Here is a 25,027-nt window from a genome sequence, read left to right as displayed (position 1 = left end):
CATGGCTACAATGATCTTGAGGCAGGAATGAAGTCTGGGTTTGTCTTAATATGCCCAGCACCTAGCAAAGGGCAAGGTATAGAGGAAGTAGTGTTTGCCGGTTGAGTGAAAGTACAGAATAATAAGCAATGGGGCCAGAAAGACAGGACAGTGATTAGGGCATTTGCCTTGAATGCAGCTGACTTGAGTTTGAGCCTGGGCACTCCAAATGGTTCTCTGAGTCTGCCTGGGTTATTCCTGAGCACAGAGCCAGGAGTAAGCTCTGAGCACTGCTGAATATGGCTTCTAAAAACAAACAGAAAATAACAAGCAAAAATATTATCTTTATTTTATTATTTTTTTGGTTTGGGGGTCACATTCAGTGATGCTCAGGTTTACTCCTGGCTCTGCAGTAAGGAATTACTCCTGGAAGTATTCGGAGAACCATATGGAACCTCACCCAGGGTATAGTTCTCTGGCCCAGGATACCACTAGTATGTTAACTTTTAATTTGCACCCATGTATTCAAAAGACATAAAAGCAGATTATTTATAGAGTCTAGTTAGTGACAAAACTGTTGTCATACACAAGAGCACAAGCGTATTTCAGTATCTCAAAACAACATTTTATTAACTATATTATGTACACTGATATCACACGACAAAACATGTTAAGAGTTCTTATAAAGTGAATATATAAATGCTTGTTCATATTTTACACATTAACAGTAAAGACTGAAAGACACAAAACATGAAACTACATAAAGTATATATAAAGATTCAAGAAAAATGACATAATTTGGCATATAATGTGTAGATACTACACAAAAAGGGTGTAATTTTCAGAAAAGTATAACATGACTAAATTATTTTTCTTCTTAAAATTTAAGAATAAAATTCCTGATAATACTAATAACTAATTTACAATTAAATCTTTTGACTAATTCAAATTAGCCAGGGTAGTCATAGATTAAGTTAAATATTTTGCATCAAAAAAATAAAGTTTACAGTTTAAAAATATACACGTATAATATTTTCTCAAAATTAATTAATGGCTTATTTATTGTTCTCCCAGGTTCTGGAAACACATTAGAAAAAGTGGGTACTACATAGAATATTCTTTGGAAAGCTGCAGTCCTATAGTACTGAAAAATCTCTGTAATGTGATTAGATCCTAAAGAGAAACTCAAAATGCACCAATAATACTGAGAACAAACTTGGGGGGTAGTTAATTAAGCAACTATTAATTGATCTGTGCTGATTTAAGGCATGATTTAAGATGACTGTGAAAAATGTTTCAACTACTCTGTTTTTGGGAGCTGGGAACTGAACTCATAGTCTCACACATGAGAAGCAAATACTCTCCTCTCCCACACAGCTGTTTCAGCTTTTGGATATCATTTAAAAACCGAGATCGACTCTATGATCTCAAAGAATATCTGGGGCAGGTGATGTAGCTCAGTGGTGAAGTGCTTGTGTTGCAGACACGAGGTTGTGAGTTGGATCCCTGGCACGTCTAATATGCTGAGTGTGATCCTGGCAGCACTGTCATCTGTGAATGGGCACTACCACCAAGGCGGAGTAATCTCTGGTGGACCAACACCAAGTATTTGTAAGCACCACAGCTAAAGTGTGCAATTCCTGGGAAAGCCCTGCAACTACAAAAGTGCGAGGACCACAACCAGTACACAGCCCCCAGATATAAGAACAAAGGAAAAAAAAGGAAAAAACACTACCTTACATGTTATCATGGTTCTATCTCACTAAAAGAAAGCTTACTTTCTTAAAATTCTATATTATCCTATTGACATGAGAAGCAACTTCTATTTTGTGAGTCTTCTGACATTATATAATCAGACATAATTAAGTTAATGGCTTAGAAAGTAAAATCAGAGTTTATAAGATAATTGTATTTTACCAAAGGAGCAAGTATCCTTTTACTGGTTTGTGATATCAGGCTAAAAGGGCTTGGGGTTGGCAAGTGAGGAGTGAGGACAGCACGTGGACTCTGGGACAATTCTGCTCATGCTCAAGGAGAGAAAAAGTATGAGAAAGGATCCCGGCCAGGGTCTGTTCATAATTTCATTTGTGAACTCTTTTCGCCAGAGATACACAACATGGGTGAGTACTACTGGAAATACCTTGGATCATAGCATGTGGCTGATTCTGATTAATTTTTGGTCAAAGCGCATTCAGGGACCTAGTATTGCCTAAATTACCCCACACATTGAGTCCCACAATTCCTGACAGGGTTGCAATCCAAAGAAGCTAGAGACCAGACAATCCACAATGGCAATGACCTCCTGATGTGGAGCTACCACAGTGATAAGGCAGGACGGGCTGAGTTTAGGTGCTCTAGGAACCAACCCTTATTCAATCTTAACCAACCCGTACTCAGTATTAACCACGCTTACTCAATGCCAGAGAACAGAAATATCTGAAAGCACACGTAGGAGAAAGATCACTTATTCTTCTATCACAAAGCACAGGAACACAGCATTTCATAATTGTAAAAAGCAAGCTGAAAGCTTATGAAGTTCCTCCTTTTTCATAACTTTGAAACTCAAGGGACAAACACACAAAAAAATCTAAGACTATCAGGTGTTTTAAGGCACTAAAATAGTCCATTCCAATCCAACTCAAAATACCTTTCTGCCTACATACTAAAGAACTGTAAGAAAGAGGAAGACGAGGGAGGGATCAAAGACAGGTCTGGAGGTGGTCACCAGGTCCGGGTGTGGTGCAGTAACATTGTGTGCCAAAACATTTATTAACATAGTGTTACTCATAGTGCCTCAATAACACAGTTTTTCAAAAAAAGCACATGATGGTGAAAGAACTAGCTCAATGGTCTGAGCGCATGCCTTGCATGCAGGACTGCATGCTCTCCAGCACCACATGGCCCCTGAGCTACTCCAGGAGGGATCCCCAGGCCCAGAGCCAGGAATGAAAATGCTTGAGCATCTCTGGTTGTGGACCACCACATCTCCCCCACCCAAGTATGGAATTCTGGTGTCATTTTTCTTTTAACCCAGGGATACTAAGGTTAAAAGTTTTGAAGGATAAAGCCCACACGTCCTGCAAATAATCTGAAAGTGCTTTTATCATAAAAGCAGGATGAGGCCCTAGTGATTTGCTCGTTCACTGACAACATCCTGTAGTCGTTTAAGTAAAACGTCATCATTTTCTTGACAGAGGCGTTTGGCAGGAGATTCGGCATCACTATCAATGGCGATTACTCGCTTCTTGGTTCTCTGTTCACCTTGCCGTATCATGTTGTTGATATCTTTTAAACTCTGGAAAAACAGAACAGTGTGAGGGAAAGGTAAAAGGAGCAGAAGCAACAGAGAATTAAACTGGTTTTTTTCTTTCCTGACCTAAACACAGTATGTAGTAAAGACCTTTTAATTTAGGCCAACCAAACAAGGCTGATTTGAATTCATCTCTTCAGATGGTTTTAAAAGTTGGATTTACTGGGACCGGATCGATAGTGGGCAAGGCACGTGCCCTGCATGCAGCTGACCTGGGTTTGATCCCGAGCATCACACACATGGTCTTCCAAAACTGAGTGCAGAACCAGGTGTAAGCCATAAGTGCATAGGTGTGCCCCTCCCCCCCGAAAAATCAACCAAAAGAACATTTCTCAAATAGGGAATCTCCGGCCAGAAGCAGGAGAAGATTCTAGTAACTCAATAAGAATGTAAATTCATTCTTTCTTTCTTTCTTTCATTTTTTTTTTTTTTGAGCCACAGTCCTCTGTGCTCAGGGCTCCTATCTCTGCGCTCAGGGACTATTTCTGGTGGTGTTCAAGGGACCATGTGGTGCGAGGGATGGGACTGGGATCAGCTGCGCAAAAGGTAAGCGTCTTAACACTTGAACCACACCTCTTCGGCTCCAGGAATGTAAAATTCCAGTCTTACTTTACATTTGCTGAACCGGACACTTTAGGGTAGAACTCAATACTACTTTAGAAAGGTTTCTAGATAATGATTCTTCTTTTGTGTGCATGCGTGTGTGGACATCCAGCTGTGCACAGGGCTTACTCCTGGCTTTGTGCTCGGGGATCACTCCTGGGGGGCACAAGGGATGATACGGGATACCAGTAATCAAACCCCAGTCAAGGCAAACACCCTCTTTCCCCCAACCCGTTTTTAGTGGTGGGATGATGGTGCTCAGGGGCCAATGACAGAGCACAATTGTTTAATATGTCTGTGGGATGAAAGGGCAATTGTCTTAAACTATTTCTCACGATTCTGAGCTATTAGTTTAAAAATCACTGCATTAGGAATCAATCTGGCTCATTGATTTAATGCAATATTCTCTTTGAAACACTTTTAGAGAAAATTAATGAAGAGGAAATGCAAATACTAACATATTTTTAACATTTCTACATATTAATATTTGTGGAACTGAAGAGAAGCTAACAGGTTAAGGGGCTGACACTGTTTCTGGACTAGGTTAGAAATCTATGCTACTACAATTTCTTCCAGTTGGTACTGATTCAGGATTCATAAGCAAATCTGCCTGCTAGTGCTTAAAATATCTATGTACCTGTCAGTTCTTCACCACTGTATAGGATCAAAGATGGGAATAATCACAAAGATGGAATGAACCCCAGTGCTGTCTGTAGCCTTTGTTTTCAGATTTTTCAGCACCCTGGTTTCTATCTCTCAAGTGAACTTTCACTTCCAAGGTCTTTTTCTTTTTTGGGGGATGCTCAGGGCTTATTTTGGGCTCTAGGCTCAGAAATCACTCCTCACGGGGTTTGGAGGACAATTTGTGAAGTTGGGGATAGAACCTGGGTTGGCTGCATGCAAGTCAATTGCCATACTCACTAAAGCTCTGGCCCCTCCAAGCTCTTTCTTTAAACTTAACATTCCCTATGTCTCATCACTTGCAAATATGGCCTTACTTTTCATGCTTGAACAAGAAAAAAAAATGGGTCTGTGCAGTAAATTTTCCATTAGTAAGTCATTAGGATGAATTACACTACTTCAACTGAACATACTGTTTTTGATTACAGGGAAGTTACCATAGTAATAGTCCTACTTTGTTTTGGGGGCCACATCTGGTGATGCTCAGGAATTACTCCTGGCTCTGCCCCCTGGAATTACTCCTAGCAGTGCTCAGGGGACCTGAGCTGAAGATGGAATCTGGGTTGACCACATGCAAACACCCTACCGGCTGTACTATTACATTGAACCTAGTAATAGTTCTTATATATCAGTAGAAACTTTGTAAAGAACAAGATAAAAGTTACTAATTGGGGGGCTGGAGCAATAGCACAACTGGCAGGGCGTTTGCCTTGCACACAGCCAACCCAGGTTTGATCCCCAGCATCCCATAGGGTCCCTCCCTGAGCACCGCCAGGAGTAATTCCTGAGTGCAAAGCCAGGAGTAACCACTGAGCATCACCGGGTGTGACCCAAAAAGCAAAAAAAAAAAAAAAAAAAAAAAAAAAAGTTACTAATTGGTATTTATTTTTGAGAAACAGGAAGCAGTTTGGTATTTTCAAAATCACTGGTTCATAACAGTCAAAATCCAACAAGAACTCACTCAAAGGTGGAAGGTTGGATTAGAAATACCATTTTTTGGAGGGGAAGGGGGTTTGGGAGCCACATCTGGCAGAGCATGGTGGTTATTACTCTGGGCTTAGGGGCTGTTCCCAGTGGTGCTCAGAAGACCTGTGGTGCTGGGAACCTGGGCTTTAGCATGCCAAGCATGAACTCCATTCTGTTCAGCTGTATCTCTTCCTGCCCTGAAATCCAATTTCTGCTTTCTCTTTGTTTTTGGGCCACACCTGATGGTGCTGAGATCATATGTGTACCAGGGATTCGAACCAGGGTCAGCTACATGCAAGGCATGTACTTTATCTCTCTGGTTCCGGAGATCTAATTTTTAACACACAGACATACGTAGTTTTGAGTAAAGTCTGTGTCTGTACATACCTTAGAAGGACTCCCATTGAATTTGTACAGCAGAGTACTCCTTGGTGTAACTCCAGACCCATTCTTGTGTGGAGAAACATAGATGGAGTGCTGCTGGGAAACGCGGCGTGGGGAGCCTGGCTGTTGCTTTATATACGGAAAAGGAGAGAGTGGTGGAGCTTCCATCTGAAATTTAAAAAATGCAGAATTCATATAAGTCTATATTTTTAGCTTGGGGCAAAAAAATATACTTGCAGTGGTCAGGTGCAGTAGCAGTAGTAGTACTCCAGGCATGTGGCCCAAGGGTTACTCCTGGCAGTGCCAGAAACCTGGGTTTCCTGTGTACCATGCATGCTCTCCAGTCTGCTGAGCTACCCTCGGTCCTGGATATTTGGGTTTTGAGTAAATCTGAAAGGCTGTTGCTGTTGTGTCAAACCCAGGTATACTTCAGGGGTGACTAAGTTCTGTGCCTGTAGGTCTCTCTGTCAGCGGTGCCAGGAATTGAACCCAGGTCTCCAGCATGCAGACGCAGGGTTCAGCTCACTGAACTAGAGCTCTGGTCCCTGGATGTGCATTTAAAAAAAATAATGGGGGCCATCCCTGTGGTCCTGGTGCAGTCACAGGGGTCATAAGGTGCCAGGTATTGAACTTAAGACTTGTACATGCTAGGAATGGGCTTGACCACTTGAATTATCTCCTTGGTCCCAATGTCCCCAAGCATTACTGGGTGTGACATCTGACAAAAGATTTCTTAATGAGACCTCTATTAATAATCCAGGTCTATTCATTACCTTTTCTTCTTTATCTCTCATTTTCTTGTTGGGACATACCCAGTAATGCTCAGGGGTTATTCCTGGCTCTGCTGCACTCAGGATTACTCCTGCTCAGGGACCATATGTGACAATGAGGATCAGACCTGGGTTTGTCACATGAAAGGCAAACACCCTACCTGCTGTAATACTGCTCTGGTCCTTTTCACTTAAGCTTAGAAAATATTTATCTCAAAAAATAAATTATCTCGGGGCTGGAGCAATAGCACAGCGGGTAGGGTGTTCGCCTTGCACGTGGCTGACCCAGGTTCAATTTCCAGCAATCACATATGGTCCCTTGAGCACCGCCAGGAGTAATTCCTGAGTGCAGAGCCAGGAGTGACCCCTGTGCAATGCCGAGTGTGACCCAAAAAGGAAAAAAAAAAAAACTCACATTGAGCTCTTGCCCACATTCATAGACACTTGCAATATAATTACAGTATGGTACAGGCTGGAGCAACAGCACAGCAGGTAGGGCATTTGCCTTGCAAGAGGCCAACATGGCCGACCCAAGTTCGATTCCACCGCCCCTCTCAGAGAGCCCGGCAAGCTACTGACAGTATCTCGCCCGTACGGCAAAGCCTGGCAAGTTACCTATGATGTATTCGATGTGCCAAACACAGTAACAAGTGTCACAATGGAGACGTTACTGGGCCTGCTCGAGAAAATCGATGGTACAGGCAAAATTTCCTCTGATTCTGCTGTATCATATCCTTATTCACTTTGTAAAATAGGAATTCTGGGGGTGGGGGCGGCAGGGACCTCATGGGAAGGGGGGGCGTTCCGGTCCGTCCTTCACTCCCCACCGAGGTCACCAGTTGCCCCCCACGAGCGGCTCTCCGGCACGGCCACGGCCCCAGAAGCACAAGGACTTAGCGCAGAAAACCAAACGCTTGGAGCAGAAAAGCGAATGGACTATGTGTTAAACCGCGCCAGCATGCCTGCCCGGAGGGGAAAGGGTGTTGCCCCATTCGCCCTGGCACGGGAGCCTTGTGGACAGCAGGTTTGAGCCGGGGGTGGGGGCGGCAGGGACCTCATGGGAAGGGGGGTGTTCCGGTCCGTCCTTCATGCTCTACCGAGGTCACCAGATGCCCCCCACGAGCTGCTCTCTGGCACGGCCACGAATCCAGAGCACAGAAACCAATCTCTTAACTATCTAACTTTTAATAGAAATACTTCCAGGGTTAATAAGTAAAATAGCAGAAATACAAAACCGCGCGGCCGCTATAGTGGCCGCGCGACATCATTTAATTCTTAAACCCAGCTGTAGAAAGCAAATCATTTCACAATGCTTTTTCAGCATGTTTGATTTGGGGGGAGGGGGTCGTAAACTCTAAATAATAATGGTGCATCTTTTATTGAAACAATAAATCTAGTCAAAGTAGATAGAGTGTTACCTAGAACTCATCTGCCTCACAGGAATTGGGAGGGGTGGGAGGTGGGGTTCTATTGGGGTTCGTGGGTAAAAATAAGTATTGGTAAAGGGAAATGTGTTTGATATTTACATGACTGAAACCTAAACCTGAAAGCTCTGTAACTTTTCCCACAGTGATTCAATAAATAAATAAATTATAAAAAATAAATAGGAATTCTGGTACACTTTCTCCTTTATAAAGCATTCGTGAGGTTTGGAACTCTGAGATATTTATCTAGCATAAAACAATGTCACAGTAATTAAACTATGATTTTTAGATAATAAAGTAATAAAACATATGACGTACCATGTGTTCCTGATTTGACAAATCATATTTCAATGCAAATGACTTCACTCTTCCTACATATATTGTATTGTAAAATTTGATAAGATCACCTCTTTCCTCTTTTACTGGTCCACTGGAACAGTCAGGAGTTTTTGTAGCATCTTCTAAGTCTGTTAAAAGAAATCAGCACTGTAATAAATGAATTGTAATAAATGAATTTTACTATAAAAACCGGTGACTTGAGGGGCTGGAGCAATAGTAAGGCATCTGCTTGGAACACAGCTGACTGTTCCTCTTCCTTTCCCTAGTTTGAACCCCAATATCTCATGCTGGTTCTCAAACCTGTTCTTCTTTCTGTCCCTAGTTTGATCCCCAGTCTCTCATATTGGTCCTCCCAGCACCCACAGGAGTGCTGAGCCAGGAGTAAGCCCTGTGTATTGCCAGGTGTGATTCCCAAACAAATAAAAATTGGTAACCTGAATTAGACTCTTAAAATATTTAACAAATTAGAGTGGGCTAGAGACAGAGTTCAGCAGATAGGGCATTTACTTTGTATTTGGCCAACCTGGGCTCAATCCCTGGCATCACATATGGTCTCCAGATCACTGCCAGAAGTAATTCCTGAACTCAGAGGCTCAGAACCAGGAGTAATCTCTGAGCATTGCTGAATATGACCCCCCTCCCAAAACAAACAAACAAAATTAAAACAATTAATGTCTTTAGACAGGGTAAAGGAGTCTAGCTTTTGAGGCCAGAGAGAATACTTGCCTTGCAAATAGCCGACCCTGGTTCAATCCCCAGCATCAGATATGGTCCCGTAAACCCTCCAAAAGCCAACCCCTGAGCACAGAGGCAGGAGTAAGTTCTGAATACCATCTGTGGCCACCCCCAACTCCCTAATCCATCTGTGTGAAAATTAAATTCAAATCAGTTATCTCCCGAACTGATTTGAATCTCCAGTTCACACTGTAAAGGTAATTAAATCAGGCAACTTACCACAGCCTGTTATTCCACATTCGCTGTTCAGGTTTGTGCTGTGTGCCACAGCTTCTCTCTTCAACAGGACACTTCTATAGACCTAGAGGTCAGAGGAGGAACAAAGCGCTGCTGAGACACAAAGAGACACAGGAGGCAAAGCCAACACAGCAAACAAGTCAATTCTGAGTCTCTACCTTATTGGTCCTCTATCAAGCAATGATGCTGGTACCCTGACAAATGAGATAATAGTACCTATCTTCTGAGGGATGATTCTGAATCAAACTAGAGGCTTCCACCCAAAACGATGGCACTACTGTACTTAATAACACAGATGCTCAGGGTTACTCCTGGCTCTGCACTCAGGAATCACTCCTGGCAGTCCTCAGTGCTATGGGATGCTGGGAATCGAACCCGGGTCGGTCACGTGCAAGGCAAATAAACTACCCACTGTGCTATTGCTCCAGCCCCCATATATATATATATACACACACACACACACACACACACACACACATACACACACACACACACACACACACATATATATTTCTTCTGTCCCTCTCGGAGAGCCTGGCAAGCTACCGAGAGTATTCAATATGCCAAACACAGTAACAAGAAGTCTCACAATGAAGACGTTACTGGGCCCGCTTGAGCAAATCGATGAACAATGGGAGGACAGTTCATTTATATATTTAAAGGAAAGCAAGTTTCCATAGCTCAAGGAATCAGAAAGGACCCAAAATAGTTATTTGTTCTCCTCCTCCTCCACCTTCTTCCTCCCACCTTCCTTTTTTTGACTTTGTTTTTTGTTTTGTGGGTCACCCCTAGCAGTGCTTAGAGCTCACTCTTGTCTCTGTACTCAGGAATCATGACCCGGGTTCGATTCTCAGCATCCCATTGCACTGAGCACTGCCAGGAGTGATTCCTGAGAGCAAAGCCAGGAGTAACCCCTGAGCATCGCCGGGTGTGACCCAAAAAGCAATATATATATATATATATATATATATATATATACACACACACGTATATATATAATTAAAGAAGCATAATTTATAGTTATGTATAATTGAGGTTTTTTGGGGGGCCACATCTGGTGATGTTCAGGGCTTATTCCTGGCTCTGCACTTAGGAATCACTCCTGGCAGACATTTTTTGTGGTGAGAGGGGCTTGGGTCATACCCAGCTGTGCCCAGGAACGGAACCCAGGCCTTTTGCATGTAAAACACGTGCTCCAGCCCCTGGAACCATCTCCCTGCCATGTCCCCCCACTGCCTTTTTTTGATCATACCTGGGGGTACTGGAAACTACTACCGGTGTAATGCTCAGGGATTACTCGCTCTGTGGTGCTTGGGGAACCACCCAGTGCTGTGCTGCTGATCAAATCCCCTCACCTTTCCCAACAATGCCAAGAGAGAATCATAAGCATAATCACCTGTGTGGCCCAGAACTAAGACAAAAAGGAAACAATCCACCAAAACACAAGATCTCAAGTCTGTTTGGCCCGGGAGAAAGCTCAGGGGCAGAAGCACCGCTTGCTCTGCATGCAGGAGCCTTGGGTGCAATTGCTGGAACCCATGGACTGAGCCCTGTTGGGTGTGCCCCAATATCAAAACAAAACCCAAGAACTCTGCCTTACCTATGACTTGTCAGCAGAATAGTAGTACAAATCTAATTTTGGATTGAAGGAAAATAATAAAACTCACGTGGCTATTAGCTTGGGGCTGATTCCTATAACTTTTCATTATTTCTTGAAAAGTTCTTTCTTCTTTTGTTACCTAAAGAAAATAAAAATTGCATTTATTAATTGCTTTTAATAGAAAAACTGCTCTGTACAGAAACTTCAATTACAGACTGGCCCTGAGAGTAGTCTTGTAGAAAGCCATAAACACCTGGCCAGTTTATGACTAACACCTACTATCAGTTACAATTATTTTATAACCTTTGAAGTTCAGGATTTGCAGCCTATGGTGACTCAGCTAATACTTTCATTAATCTAATAGCACTGACATTTCTATGGTAAAATTCTACATAAAATATATTTTTAAAAATTTTTATTAGTGAAACACCATGAGGTACAGTTGTAGACTTACAAATTTTTGTTCTTGGGTTTCAGAAAAATATGGAATGCTTCACGAATTTGCGTGTCATCCTTGCGCAGGGGCCATGCTAATCTTCTCTCTATAGTTCCAATTTTAGTATATGTGCTGCCGAAGCGAGCACATAAAATATATTCTTTATAAAAATAAAGTTATCAGAAAATTCAAGATTTGCTGAATTCCCCAAGATCTCGGATTTTAATGCTCTTCAGTACTTTATTTCATATACCAGGGGACAGAAAATGTCTTGCAGTAAATCACAATCAAGCTGAGTGGTTATTATATGATGATACATTTAACATTTTAACACTTTAGTTTGGTTTTTGGGTTTGTCCTGTAGTGCTCAGAGTCTATTTTCAATTCTGTGCTGGGGGATTGCTCTTGGCAGTGCTAGGGGTCCAAATGGTGCCAGGGAAGGAACCTGGGCATCCTACATGCAAAGCATGTGCTCAGTTCACTGAGCTGTCTTTCGAGTCCTAAGATTTAACTTTTGTATTTTTGGGTTTTGGGCCACACCTGGCAGTGATGGGGAATTTTATGTTGTGCCAAAAATGGAACTGGGGACTGCCATAAGCAAAGCAAACATCTCACTCTATATTATTTCACTAGGTTCTAGCCCCAAGATTTAGAAATAGCATAATCGGAAAGAAATTGAAAATATGTCTTTTGCTTTAATAAGCTTAAAAATCATGGGATGAAGAGAGAGCGCGACACGTTGAAACACATGCTTTACATGCAAGAGTCCCATAATCAATTTCCAGTACCACATGGTCCCCTGAGAACCACCAGGAATGACACTGAGCACTTAGCAAGGAGCAGAACACTGGTCTACCTTGGTTATTACAACTGCTGGTTTGTTAACTGGTATGCAAGACAGGTGCTGGTCAGTAGGTCTAAGAAGGTCGAAGAATGGTGGCTAAAGGGCTGTCATGCAAGTTTGATCCCTGGAACTTCATCGTGCCCTGAGCAATAAATTGGGAGCAGCTCCTGAGATCAGCAGGGTACAGCTCTAAGGTCAAAACCAAAACCTACGTTAGTTTTGAATTACACACCTTTCCTAGGACTGCCAGTGTGGTGGAAACAGTCAGGAATTGTTTACATGTATCAGAATTTTAAAGAACAGTGCAGGGAGATAGCTAAAGGGTTAATATACATGTTTTGCATGCAGGAGGCCTTAGGTTCCACCTCTAGCACTGAGTTAGCCTGAGTACTTTCCTGGGCCCAAACACCAGGGCCTGGGAAACAGAGTATAATGGGTAGGGCGCAGACGTTGTGTGCAGCTGATCTGGGTTTGGATTTGATCCTAGCCACTGCATACAGTCCCTTAAGCACTGTTAGGAGTGATCCCTGAGCCAAGAGCAGGGAGTAAACCCTGAGAACCCCAGGATGGCCCAAAAAAACAACAAAACCAAAACCAAAAACCAAAGAAACAAACACCCCCAAATCAACAAAGCAAATCCAGAATTTTGAAGAACATGATAATGCTACTTGACAAATTAAAAATGTTACAATGATTAGGGGCCAGAGAGAACACAGCAGGTAGGGTGCCTGCCTAGCATGCAGTTGACTTGGGTTCAATGTCCAGCATCCCATATAGTCACTGAGCCCGCAGAAGTAATTCTCCAGTGCAGAGCCAGGCGTAACCCGAGCACCACTGTGTGTGACCCAAACTAGCATCCCTACTCCCAAAGTTATAGAATTGAAACATTTTTTTCTTTTACCTTTGCCATGATGTAAAAGGCACAAAGGAGGAGCTGATCCAAATGTCTGTCTTTCATTAGATCAGGGCAGTGAACTAAAGTGTATTCAAAACATGTCCATATTTTCCTTCGTAAGTCATTCGAAGCATCCAGTTTTAAACATAAATCACGTAAGCGTACACTCGCCAAATGGTAGACCTAAGATGAGAGATAGCACACTGATGCAAAAATATAGGCAAATATAGGCAAACAATTTCTAAAATGTCTTTTGAAAAATTAAAAAAAACTGTATTTGTTTTTGAGAATCATATGTTCTTTTTTTGTTTGTTTTTTGGGTCATATCTAGCTATGATCAGAGATCATTTCTTGGAGTGCTCAGGGTGCTGGGGAACAACCAGGGTTAATCACATTCTAAGAAAGTGTCCTACCTGCTATACTATTTCTGGCCTTAAAATTTCTGACTTAACATGAACTTGGTCTTGCAGAAGATTAGCAAACAGCTAAGACCACTGATAAATTAAATTTTACAAAAGTTCTATTCTATAGTACTAAGTTACTGCAATGGCTGAAGAATAAATAATATTAAAGCAAAACTATCTTTGAAAAAAATTGTCTGGAAAAAATTTTTTTTTTTTGTGGCTGGACAAGTAGTACAAAGATTCAAGCAGCATCGCCAGGAGTAAGCCCTAAGCCTCACCAAGTATGGCCCAAAATAGTCACCCCTCCACTCCCAATTTTTTTTGAATAGGAGGCCTGATCTGGGAATGCTCAGGGGGTTTCTTTCAGCACATTACTTGGAGGTCATTCCATGAGGCGCCAGAGGGACCATGTGTTGCTAGGACCAAACCCAACAACAAACCTCAACTGGCTGCATGTATAGGTTGGCTGCATGCACAGGTTGCATGCAGGAGCCCTTGAACCATAATGGAAGCCCAGCATTGCAATGTGTGTCCCTAAAGCACAAAGGAAGCCACGGGCCCTGAGTACTGCTGGATGTGGTCCTCAAACCAAAATCACTGTATCACTGTCATCCCACTGGTCATTGATTTGCTCGAGCAGGCACCAGTAACGTCTCCATTTGTCCTAGCCCTGAGATTTTAGCAGTCTCTCTTTACTCGTTCTTCCCAATGGTGCCACATTGGAGGCTCTTTCAGGGGCAGGGGAATGAGACCCATCATTGTTAGTGGGTTTTGGCATATCGAATATGCCACAGGGAGCTTGCCAGGCTTTGCCGTGTGGGCAAGATACTCTCGGCAGCCTGCCGGGTTCTCCTAAAGCGAGAACTAGACTATACGAGGTCGCCTCCAGGAGCTTAGTTTTATAGTCTCTGGATCTTGGCCATTGATTGAATTACACAGTGCCGGGGAAGTTGGTAGGTGTAATTGCCTAGCTACTGGAAGGTGGGGATCTGGGTGGAGGAGGCCCGGTCCTAATCCGAGCAAACCAAAATAAAACCCATAAAATGTAATAAAATGTAGAATTTGCATGTAACACATACATAAAACATGACCACTATGAATCCATCATTTTGTGTTTGTAAGTTTTTTCTTCCTATTTCATAATTTTCTTTTACTTTTTATTTGTGGGGGGGAAATATAGCATGTACAATAGAGAATAAAGTACAGTTTGTAGAAAAAATCTTTTTGCACAGTATATTTATTTCTTAGCTAAGGTAAAACTGCTAGAAAAAATGCAAAATGTCAAGTAAGACCATAATAATCCAAAATATGAGCCAGAAAATCAAAAACATTTGGGTAACATTCTGCACTGTTCCTTTTTGTTTTGGGGCCACACCTGGTGGTGTTCAGGAGACCATATGGGTGCTGTGAATTGAAGTTGGGTCAAAGTCCTACCCACTGTACCATGGCTGGTCCCAGCCTTACACTGTCCTTTTAGATGTTATTTTGTGTTATCCTCTATATTCTGGTTTGCTCCCAGCAGTGCTCGGTGCTTAGAGACCATATGGTACCAAGGTCTGCAACCTGCACAGGTCTGCTGAGCTCTCCATAGCCCTCTGACAGATTTTAGGAGCATATAAAAGACAAGGTGAAGGGCCGGAGTGATAGTACAGCGGGAAGGGTGTTTACCTTGCACACGGCTGACCAGGGTTTGATTCCCGGCATTCCAAATGGTCCCCTGAGAAAAGTTAGTAGTAATTTCTACGTGTAGAGCCAGGAGTAATCCCTGGAGTGTGACCCCGCACCCCCACCCCAAAGACAAGTTACAGTAAATAAGAAAATCAAGATTTTGCTGGTTCTTGCTTTTAAGCACATTAGGATTAATTCCATTTAATATCTGGAATCTTTTTATATATAAAAATTAGTAGCACTACGCTGCTACTATTGGTCCTCCCATTGTTCATCAATTTGCTCGAGGGCCCAGTAATGTCTCCATTTTGAGACTTGTTACTGTGTTTGTCATATTGAATATGTCACGGGTAGCTTGCCAGGCTTTGCCGTGCGGGCGAGATACTCCCGGAAGCTTGCCGGGCTCTCCGAGAGGGGCGGAGGAATCAAACCTGGCTCAGCCGGGCTGGCCGCGTACAAGGCAAAGCTAGTATTAACTGCAAATTCTAGCTATCCAAGGAGCATTATGTTCTACAATTTTATGGAATGGTAACCTAGGGGCCCTTCCTGGATGTGCGTGACCCTGATTTCAATCCCTGGCACAAAAAAAAAAAGCCTAAAAGCACCGCAGGGGTGGCTCCAGAGGCCTCCAGAACCATATGGCTAAGAGCTGAAGCCTTAGGCTGTAATAGACCCTGTGTCCCTCCCCTAAAAAAGGCAAAGAGCAACATGGCTACACTCAGGACTTACTCTCTGCTGTGTTCTGGGACAATTAATCATTTCTGGCTCTGTGCTTAGGGGTTACTTTTTGCTGGACTTGGGGGAATAAATGTGCTGAGGAATGAACCTGGTCAGCTGCATGGCAGGCAAGCACCTGACCTGCTGTACTGTCTCTTTGGCCCCATGTTGTGGCATCTCTAACCCAAACTATTTTTTCAGGGTCAGGAAATGACCCCATGCAATGCCAGTGCTCCAATGCTGAGCCACACCTTTAGTTAGCTCCCAGACTACTCTCATTTAACTAACTCTGTATTTTAATCTTCCAAGAAAATGAAGATTAAGGTGTCTTCTACAGAAAAGTATCTTTAGCATGATTTTTCCTTTTCAAGAACTAAGAGCTAAAAATACAAAGTTTAGCTATCCAATGTGTTAGTCCGGTAAGAAAAGAGGCTGACTCCAAAGCCTATAGTGATAATTTTATAGCTCTGCTTCCTCTATCTATTTCTGGTCTATCTGGCAAGACACAAACAGGAACCACTAGGGCCAGCACAGTGAAAAACTATGGTTGTTAAACTTACAAGATCTAAGCTTAACAGAATACCTGTCGGGGGCCAGTGATATAATAATGTAAGGTTTAAGTTATTGGTCCTGCATGCAGCTGACCCGGTTCTATCCCTAGCTCCACACAGGGTCCATCAGGTCCCTTCAGGAGTGATCCCTGAGTACAGAGCTTAGAGTAAATCCTGAGCATTGCCAAGTATACCTTTAAAACAAAGAAATTTTTGTGAGCACTGTTGGGTTGGTACAAATACCTGCACAGCCCCCACCCCCAAAACAAAAAAGTCCTAAACACCTGGAATTAGCAGATGGTCCAGGGGTTAAGGCACTTGACTTTATGCAGTCAATTCTGCTTCATTCCCCGGCACATGATCCCCTGAGTAACACCAGGAGCAGTTCTTAAAGATGTGGTGTGGCGCCCAAACTCAACCCCATTCCAAAAGGACCGCTTGATAAAGGATAGGAAGATATCTCAAAGGTCTATGCTACACAGTCCTTTAGCACTGTCAGTCAATGGAGTGTCTGTCCTGCCCTGCCCCAATAAGAAAAGGAAGGGAGCTGGAAAGATAATACACCGAGTAAGATGCTTGCCTTGAGGCAGCTTATCTGGGTTTGATACCCAGCACCACATATGGTTCCCCGAGCATAGTCAGGAGTGATCTCTGAGAACAGAACTAGAAGTAAGACATGAGCATCACCAGGTGTGGCTCTATGCCCCCAAGCCACACCCCACAAAAACCAAAAATAAAGAAAAAAGAAAAGAAAGGGATCACCGAGATAGCAGCGAGGTTAAGATGCTTGCCTTGGATGTGGCCGACCTTGCTTTGATTCCCAGCGTTCTATGGCCCCCTCAGCAGAGCTAGGGTGATCTCTAAGCATAGCACCTCCAACTATGAAACACACTTTGCATGAGACTGACCTGAGTTTGATCCCTGGCATTCCATATTGTCCCCCCAGCACTTCCAGGAGTGATTCCTAAGTGCAGAGCCAGGAGTGACCCTTGAGTATCACCGATGTGGCCCAAAAACCAAAAGCCAAATAAATAAATAAATACTTGTCGAGGTGCTAAGGATGTGGTTCTGTAGGAGAGCACGTAAGTGAGGCTGCTGCCAGATGTCATCTGAGTGCAGTGCCAATAGTTCTGCTTTTGGACCTGGCAGCTCAGCTGTCTCAGGTCTCTGGCATCATAAGGTCTGACTCTATATCCAATTAGGTGTATATGAACTCTGGTAGGAGCAGGCTCCCTGGCCACATGCTGGAGTCCTGAGTTTACTATTTGTGTTTTTTAATTTTGGCCACATCCGGAAGTACCCAGGGGTTACTCCTGGTTCTGCACTAGGAAATCACTTCTGGTGGTGCTCAGAGGATCATATGGGGTGCCAAGATTAAACTTGGGTTGGCCACGTGCAAAGCAAGCACCTTATCTGTTGTATTATCACTCTAATTCCAAGGCTGGACTCTTGGCACCAGAAGTTCCCCCAAGTACTTCCAGGAAAACCCCCGAACACCAATCTTGGAGGAGCTCCCAGCATTGCTGGGTATAGCCCAGAAAGAAAAACAAACATACTTAACAGAAATGGGTCAGGGAGATGATTCAAAGAGAGGTAGAATATATTTGTTTTGGGGCCACACCCAGTGATGCTCAGGGCTTACTCCTGACTGTGTATTCAGGGATCATTCCTGGTGGTGCTCAGGGGGCCATATGAGGTGCTGTATATCAGTTTCTGTTTGGTTGTGTGCAAGGCAAGTATCTTACCTGCTGTACTATTTTTCTGGCCCCAAAGCAATAGCATATATTTTGTATGCCAAAGGTTTGATCCTCAGAACCGAATGGTTCCCTGAGCACATTAAGAGTGTCCCAAAGCACTACCAGATGTGGTCCAAGGGAGAAGAGTCAAGACAAACACACTCATACCTTTCTATAAAACAGTGCTAAGGATCCCGTTCTCTTTGGTTTGCTTATTCCAGCTGAATGTCCCTCTTGTGCTTTAGTTAACTGAGCTTGTTTTGGAGACGCACCAATTAATGACTGAGCTGTAAGTGATACAGGACTCTCGTCTTTCGATTCCTGAGTTGTATTCATGGAAATTGGTATCAGTGTGATTTCTCCAGCATCATTTGCAATACCTGAATGCAAAAGCAAGATTTAAAATTTTAGACATCTCCAAAAGAATATGATACCACTGAATCTTCCCAGGTCCACGCAGAGAACTTTGGGGCCTTCTAGGAATGGCGGTAAGTCTATTCACCTTTCTCCTTGAGGGCACAGCAGCCCACAGTCATACCCAAAATTTTCCAACATAGAAATGGCCCAGCTCCACATCTAAACCTCAAAAAACTGTCAAGTCACCAAATCGTTCCAGATTTATAACTCCTGGACACCTTAAAACTTCATAGTATTGTCAGCCCAATAAAATCACAGCAAATCTGATAGGAAAATTGCACAGAAGCCCACCAAGCTCAACAAGCCTAAACCAGTAACACAGAACACTCAATTGGCACTAATCAGCCCAGTAAATCCTCACACTTTAAATCATTGTGAGATGTAACAACTATTTAAAATTTACTCTTATTGATGCAAGTTTTGACAGTTCCATTTGCCTTTGTGTTGTAACAAACAACATTAAGTAAATTTGTTCCTGACTGCAAGGGGACAGGCTGGGGTGCTGTGTGGGAAACTGGGGATAATGGTGGAGGGAAGGGTCCACTGATGATGGGATTGGAGGGATATTGAATGCCTGAAACAACTATATCGTAAGCAACTTCACAAATCATGGTGTTACAATAAAAACTTAAAAAAAAAAAAAAGATTCTCAGTTTTAGATATAAGCAGTATGTCTATGAGTTGTAAACTTTATTTTTCTATGTATAAAACACTGTCCTCCCATTGCTCATCGATTTGCTCGAGCAGGCCCAGTAACATCTCCATTGTGAGACTTCTTGTTACTGTGTTTGGCATATTGAATACTTTCCGTAGTTTGCCAGGCTCTCCGAGAGGGGCGGAGGAATCGAACTTATGAATAAACTATGTATAAACTTAAAAATAATAGTAGGAAGAAGGGACCAGAAAGATAGTGTGGCTAGTAAGGTGCTTGCCTTGCATGTGTCTGACCCAAGTTCTATCCCGAGCAAACCACATGGGACCCTGAGCCCTGACAGGAGGATCCCTAAGCAAAGAACCAGGAGTAAGCCTGAGCACCCGTGGGTGTGGCCCTTTACCCCTGCCAAAAATAGCTAGAAGGACTAGAGAGAGGCCCAATGGACTGACCAGATGCTTTACATGCAGGAGGTATGAGTTTGATGCAAAAGCTCCTATGAGTATACCCCAAAAGAAAATAGAAAAGCTAGAAAAGGACAGGAAGCTACAAACATAGCTTTTCTAGGTTATGACATTCCTATTTTCAATCTTCAGTATAACAATAATTTTTTACTTTTAGCTCTTAAGATGGCTGAATCAAGAAAAAAAAAGTGGTCAAAACACTCACTTATAAAGCTCACATGCAAAAATAAAATTCTAGGTCAGAGAGAAAGCTCAATAGGCAGAAAACATGCTTGGCATGGTCTCCTAAGCAACATCAGGAGTGATTTCTGAGCTCGAAGCCAGGAGTACCCCTGATCACTAGTAGGTATAATCCAAAAATCCAAACTTGGCCCTGCCCAGCCCTCAAAACAGAAATCCTAAATGAAGTTACTATTTAATATAACGGGGGAAAAAAAACCCCAATAGTGTATGTTTAAAACAAAAGCTAGAGTGCAGAGGATTTTCAGGGTAGTAAAGTATTCTGATGGACATATGCCATTAGCAATTTGTTAAATGCATAGAAAGTTGAATACTAATAGTGAACTAAAACATAATGGAATTGATTATGTTACTGGAGGCTCACTGTTACAGGTGTAACACACCGGTGTGTGACAATGCAGGTAGGGAGCAGGAGATACAGGGAAATCTCTGTACCTTCCACTCAATTTTGCTATAAACCTAAAACTGCTCTAAGAAGGAAAAAATAGTACAGGTTCAAAGAAAAAAATACTGGATCACAAAGACTATGTGATCAAATCTAGTAAGAAATTCCATAAATTTATCCAACTCAAGAAAAGAAAGGAAGAAAGAAAATGTTACCATGCAGTGGGATGGTGACTTTTTGTCCTGTGGTCCCTGTTACTATGGTGGTGGCCATTGTCAGAAGACTCTGTCCAGGTGAAATTGATATATCGGCAGTAATGCTTGAAGGAGCGATTTTCAATTTTGTTCCTTCTGTCATGATCCTATCCATAAGCATTTCCTTTGGGGGGTCTTCCCCAAAAAGTCTTCTCTTAGCACTCCCTGCAGCAGGAGAACTGTAGCGCTCATGGACAGAAATCGGAGACAATGGTTGCATATCTAATAAAGAGAAACATTAACTTAAAACTATTTCACAGGAATTCAAGATAATAAATCATTCATTCAACAAATAGTTAAATTACTAATCCAGGCACTAGTTCTGAACAATACTATCTTATTTTTCAGTGCTGAACATACCTTTTCGAAGACTCCCACTGTCAGTACGAACTTCTTTGACCCTTGGGTGCATGAGAGGAGACATTGGCATCATAGGAAGATGACCTTGTACATTTACCCCATTTGCCGTTTCAAAGTTATTTGGGAAAATTACCTGAAAACAAAAAACTGATTTATATCCAGACAAACTAATAAAAACTCTGAAAAATTATAAATGCCCAGGAATAGTCCCTGAGTACCTCCAAGAGTGACCCAAACACCAACAATAAAACATCTCCCCAATTGAGTGTGCACCAAGAGTAAAAACCAGAGTCCCACACGTACTACACGTATACTCTAACACTAATATATTTGTATATATACAACCACTGATGAAAACTTTTTTTTTTTGGTGGGGGGCCCTCCTGCATGCAAAGCGTGTATTCTAGTCCTTTGAGCCATCTCTCTGGCACTGTGATAGAAATTTTTTTATGTGGTGCTCAGGGACTACTCATGGCTTTACACTCAGAAGTCTCACTTGGTGGTACTCAGGGGACTATATGGAGTGCTGGGGATCAAACCTGCATTGGGGGCTAGCAAGACAAGTAAGTGCCTTAAATCCCAACTATTTCTCGGCTCCACTAAACTGATAAATGTGTAATTTGTGTATTTTAAAAATAAACTTTACTTCTAAAATTCTAAATGCTAGAAGCTGGAATGATTATTACAATGGGTAGGGTGCTTGCTTTGTACCTGACTGATCTGGGTTCAACCCCTGGCATTCCGTATGGTCCCTGAGTGCAGAGTCAGGATTAAGCCCCTGAGCACTGTTGGGTATGAGTCAAACACCCCCGCCAAAAAAAAAAAACCAAAAAAAAAAAAATGAATTCTATGGGCTATTAAATGAAAATTTAATTCTTTATATGAATATTAAAAAAATTAAACGATGGGATAGTGATTTCTTAGATATGATCCTAAAAGTACAAGGAAACATTGGACATCGTTAAAATTAAAAATGTAAAAGTGCTTGTGCTTGTGTTCCAAATATCCTCAAGACATTAAAATCCAATGAATGAGGGAATGGAGAGACAGTACAATGGGTAGAGTGCTTGCTTTGTACACAACTGACCTGAGTTTGATCTCTGGTACCCTATATGGCTCCTTGAGCTCCACCAGGAGTAATTCCTGAGTGCAGAACCAGAACACCTGAGCACTGCTGATGTGGGCACACACCCCCAATTAAAAAAAAAATTCCACAGAATGAGAGAAAACTTTAAACTAGATGGGATTTCTATAACTCAATAATCAAAACAATCCAATTAAAAAAGGCATAATGGATCTAAACAGATATTTATTTGAAGAAGTTATACAAATGGGGGCTGGAGAGAATTTTCAGTGGTGTAAGGTGCTTTTATTATATGTAGCCAACCTGGGTTTCATCTCCAGCAACACATATGGCCCCCTGAGCCCATTAAGAATGATTCCTGAACCGAGCCGGGAGTAAATTCTAAGCACAGTGGGGTAAGTCCTCCAAACACAGAAATATACAAATGGCCAAAAAGTACATGAGAAGATGTAAAACATCACTTGTCATGAGGAAAATAAAATAAAAACATTTTTTCTTGCCTCCTTGGATAAACAGAATAATTTTTTTTTTCTGGTTTTTGGGTCACACCTGGCGATGCACAGAGACTACTCCTGGCTCATGCACTCAGGAATTACTCCTGGCGGTGCTCAGGGGACCATATGGGATTCTGGGAATCGAACCCGGGTCGGCCGCGTGCAAGGCAAATGCCCTACCTGCTGTGCTATTGCTCCAGCCCCTTGAATAAAATTTTTAAAAAGATAGGTTGAACAGAACATGGAGGAAGTATTCTTCATAGATCAATGATGGAAATGTTAAATGGTGTGGTCACTTTGGAAAACAACCTGAAGCTCACCTAAAACTTTAACAGTTACTACATGACCCAGAAATTCCACACTTACTCAAGAGAAACGTAAACATGCCCACACAAAAACTTGTGTGTGAATGAATCACCATTCATTAGAAGTAATAACTCAAAATGTCATTAATTGGCTAATGGATAACCACTTAATCACTTAACTTCCCGTTAGTCGTCGATTTGCTCGAGTGGGCGCCAGTAACGTCTCCATTTGTCCCTGTCGCGTGCTAGTGTAGCCCAATGGCATCTGTTCGCTCTGGGAACATGAAGAGCCTCAAACCGATTGTTCATGATCTTGACGAAGAAGTCTGACCATCTGGTAGGTGGGCGGCCACGCGGTCTTTTGACATCCCATGGAATCCAGTCAGTAACAGCTCTAGTCCAGCGGTCGTCTTTAAATCTCATTATGTGACCAGCCCATCTGATTTTTGACAACTTGGCAAATGAGACAGCGTCCCTGATTCTTGATCGTCGACGGATGTCGGAACTCCGGATTCTTTTTCTCATTTGAGTGAAACGTGATATTCCAAGCATAGCTCTTTCTATTCTTCTTTGGGAGACCTGAATAGTGTTCTCATCCTGTTTGCGTAGGGCCCAGGTCTCTGAGGCATATGTTAATGCAGGAAGAACAGTGGAATCAAAGAGATGTGCCCGGAGCCCGAGGTTCTTCGTCCTCTTAGCTATTTCTTCAACGTTCTTGAAGGCGTTCCAAGCCGATCTCTTCCTCCTGCGCAGCTCGGGTGCCAGGTCATTTGTCATGTTGACTTCTCGACCTAGGTACACATAACTGTTGCATTCAGAGATGGTCGTTCTGTTGAGAGCGAATGGGGCGTCAGGAACGAGGCTGTTTCTCATAAACATTGTCTTCGTAAGATTCAGCTGTAGTCCTACCTTTCCACACTCACGGTCAAAGTCGGCCAGCATTTGTGCCGCTTGGCTGATGTTTGGTGTTATTAAAACAATGTCACCAGCAACGCGGAGGTGGTGTAGTTGCCGACCATCTATCTTCACTCCCATTCCTTCCCATTCCAGTCGTCGCATGATGTTCTCGAGGGTGGCACTGAAGAGTTTCGGTGAAATGGTATCACCCTGCCGCACCCCTCTTTTGACATCAACGATCACTTCTTTGTAGAATGGTGAGATCCTGGTAGTGAATCCGCAATACAGCTCACGGAGGATCTTGATGTATTGGGCTTGAATGCCCTGATTGGCTAGGGCTTCAATGACTGCTTACGTCTCAACAGAATCAAAGGCCTTCTTTAAATCAATGAACGCTAAACAGAGCGGCATCTTGAACTCCCGAGAAACCTCAATGAGCTTGGTTATCGTGTGGATATGGTCGATGGTGCTGAATCCTTTGCGGAACCCGGCTTGCTCGCATGGTTGTCCTTCATCTAGTGTTCTGCCAATCCTATTTAGGATGACTCGAGTGAACAACTTGTAGATGACAGACAATAGGCAGATTGGGCGATAGTTGCCAATGTCATGGATGTCTCCCTTCTTGAACAGTAGTACGGTCCTGCTGGTTTTCCATTGGGATGGAACCTTGCATTCAGACAGGTAGCGAGTGAAGAGCCGAGCCAGTGTATTGATGAGTACTGACGGTAGGTTCTTCAGGTGTTCAGGTCTGACCTTGTCTGGGCCGGGTGCTGTTTGTTTCTTTACCGACGAAATGGCGTGTCGGATTTCGGAAGGGAGAACGTTGGGAACGACATATCCATCCTGTGGAATTTGGTATGTTGGCAAGTGGACATGGCTATCGAAGAGATTTGAGTAGAAATCATGGATAATCTCCCAAGAGCCTCTACTTGGGCCTTCTAGAAGTTTTTCTGGAGATCTTCTACTTGGGCCCTCTGCAAGCTTCTCCCAAGAGCCTCTACTTGGGCCTTCTAGAAGTTTTTCTGGAGATCTTCTACTTGGGCCCTCTGCAAGCTACTTCCAGGAAAATTCCTACTACTACAGCCAGGCCCAGGCCTGGGAGTGCCTTCAGGAGGAGGTCCAGGCCAGTCCAGCACCAGCTCCAGCTCCAGCTCTGCCTGCTGACATGTACAACACTGCCTTCCTGTCTGAGACGC

The 25,027-nt window shown here is 42.9% G+C and overlaps 1 protein-coding gene and 1 non-coding gene across 2 annotated transcripts in view; both read right to left on the bottom strand.

Annotated features, from left to right (window-relative positions):
• Positions 1-3,036: 3,036 nt before the first annotated feature.
• Positions 3,037-25,027, bottom strand: part of RBL1 (RB transcriptional corepressor like 1) — a 47,228-nt gene continuing 25,237 nt past the window's right edge. Inside the window, exons 14-22 of the mRNA XM_056121730.1 lie at positions 21,052-21,184; positions 20,653-20,913; positions 18,448-18,659; positions 13,210-13,386; positions 11,096-11,167; positions 9,411-9,492; positions 8,436-8,584; positions 5,927-6,091; positions 3,037-3,274 (exon numbers count right to left, since the gene is read on the bottom strand). Coding sequence (XP_055977705.1) covers positions 3,104-3,274; positions 5,927-6,091; positions 8,436-8,584; positions 9,411-9,492; positions 11,096-11,167; positions 13,210-13,386; positions 18,448-18,659; positions 20,653-20,913; positions 21,052-21,184 — 1,422 coding nt within the window. The 3' untranslated portion in view covers positions 3,037-3,103. The remainder of the gene's footprint in view (positions 3,275-5,926; positions 6,092-8,435; positions 8,585-9,410; positions 9,493-11,095; positions 11,168-13,209; positions 13,387-18,447; positions 18,660-20,652; positions 20,914-21,051; positions 21,185-25,027) is intronic.
• On the bottom strand, positions 11,506-11,612 carry LOC130030945 (U6 spliceosomal RNA). The gene has a single exon (XR_008793590.1). It is a non-coding gene; the product is annotated as a U6 spliceosomal RNA (small nuclear RNA).

Source organism: Sorex fumeus, unplaced genomic scaffold, assembly GCF_029834395.1.
Source record: "Sorex fumeus unplaced genomic scaffold, SorFum_2.1 ptg000044l, whole genome shotgun sequence".
Lineage (NCBI taxonomy): Eukaryota > Metazoa > Chordata > Mammalia > Eulipotyphla > Soricidae > Sorex > Sorex fumeus.
The sequence above is the reverse complement of the archived record's forward strand: the minus strand, read 5'-3'. Positions and strand labels throughout refer to the sequence as shown.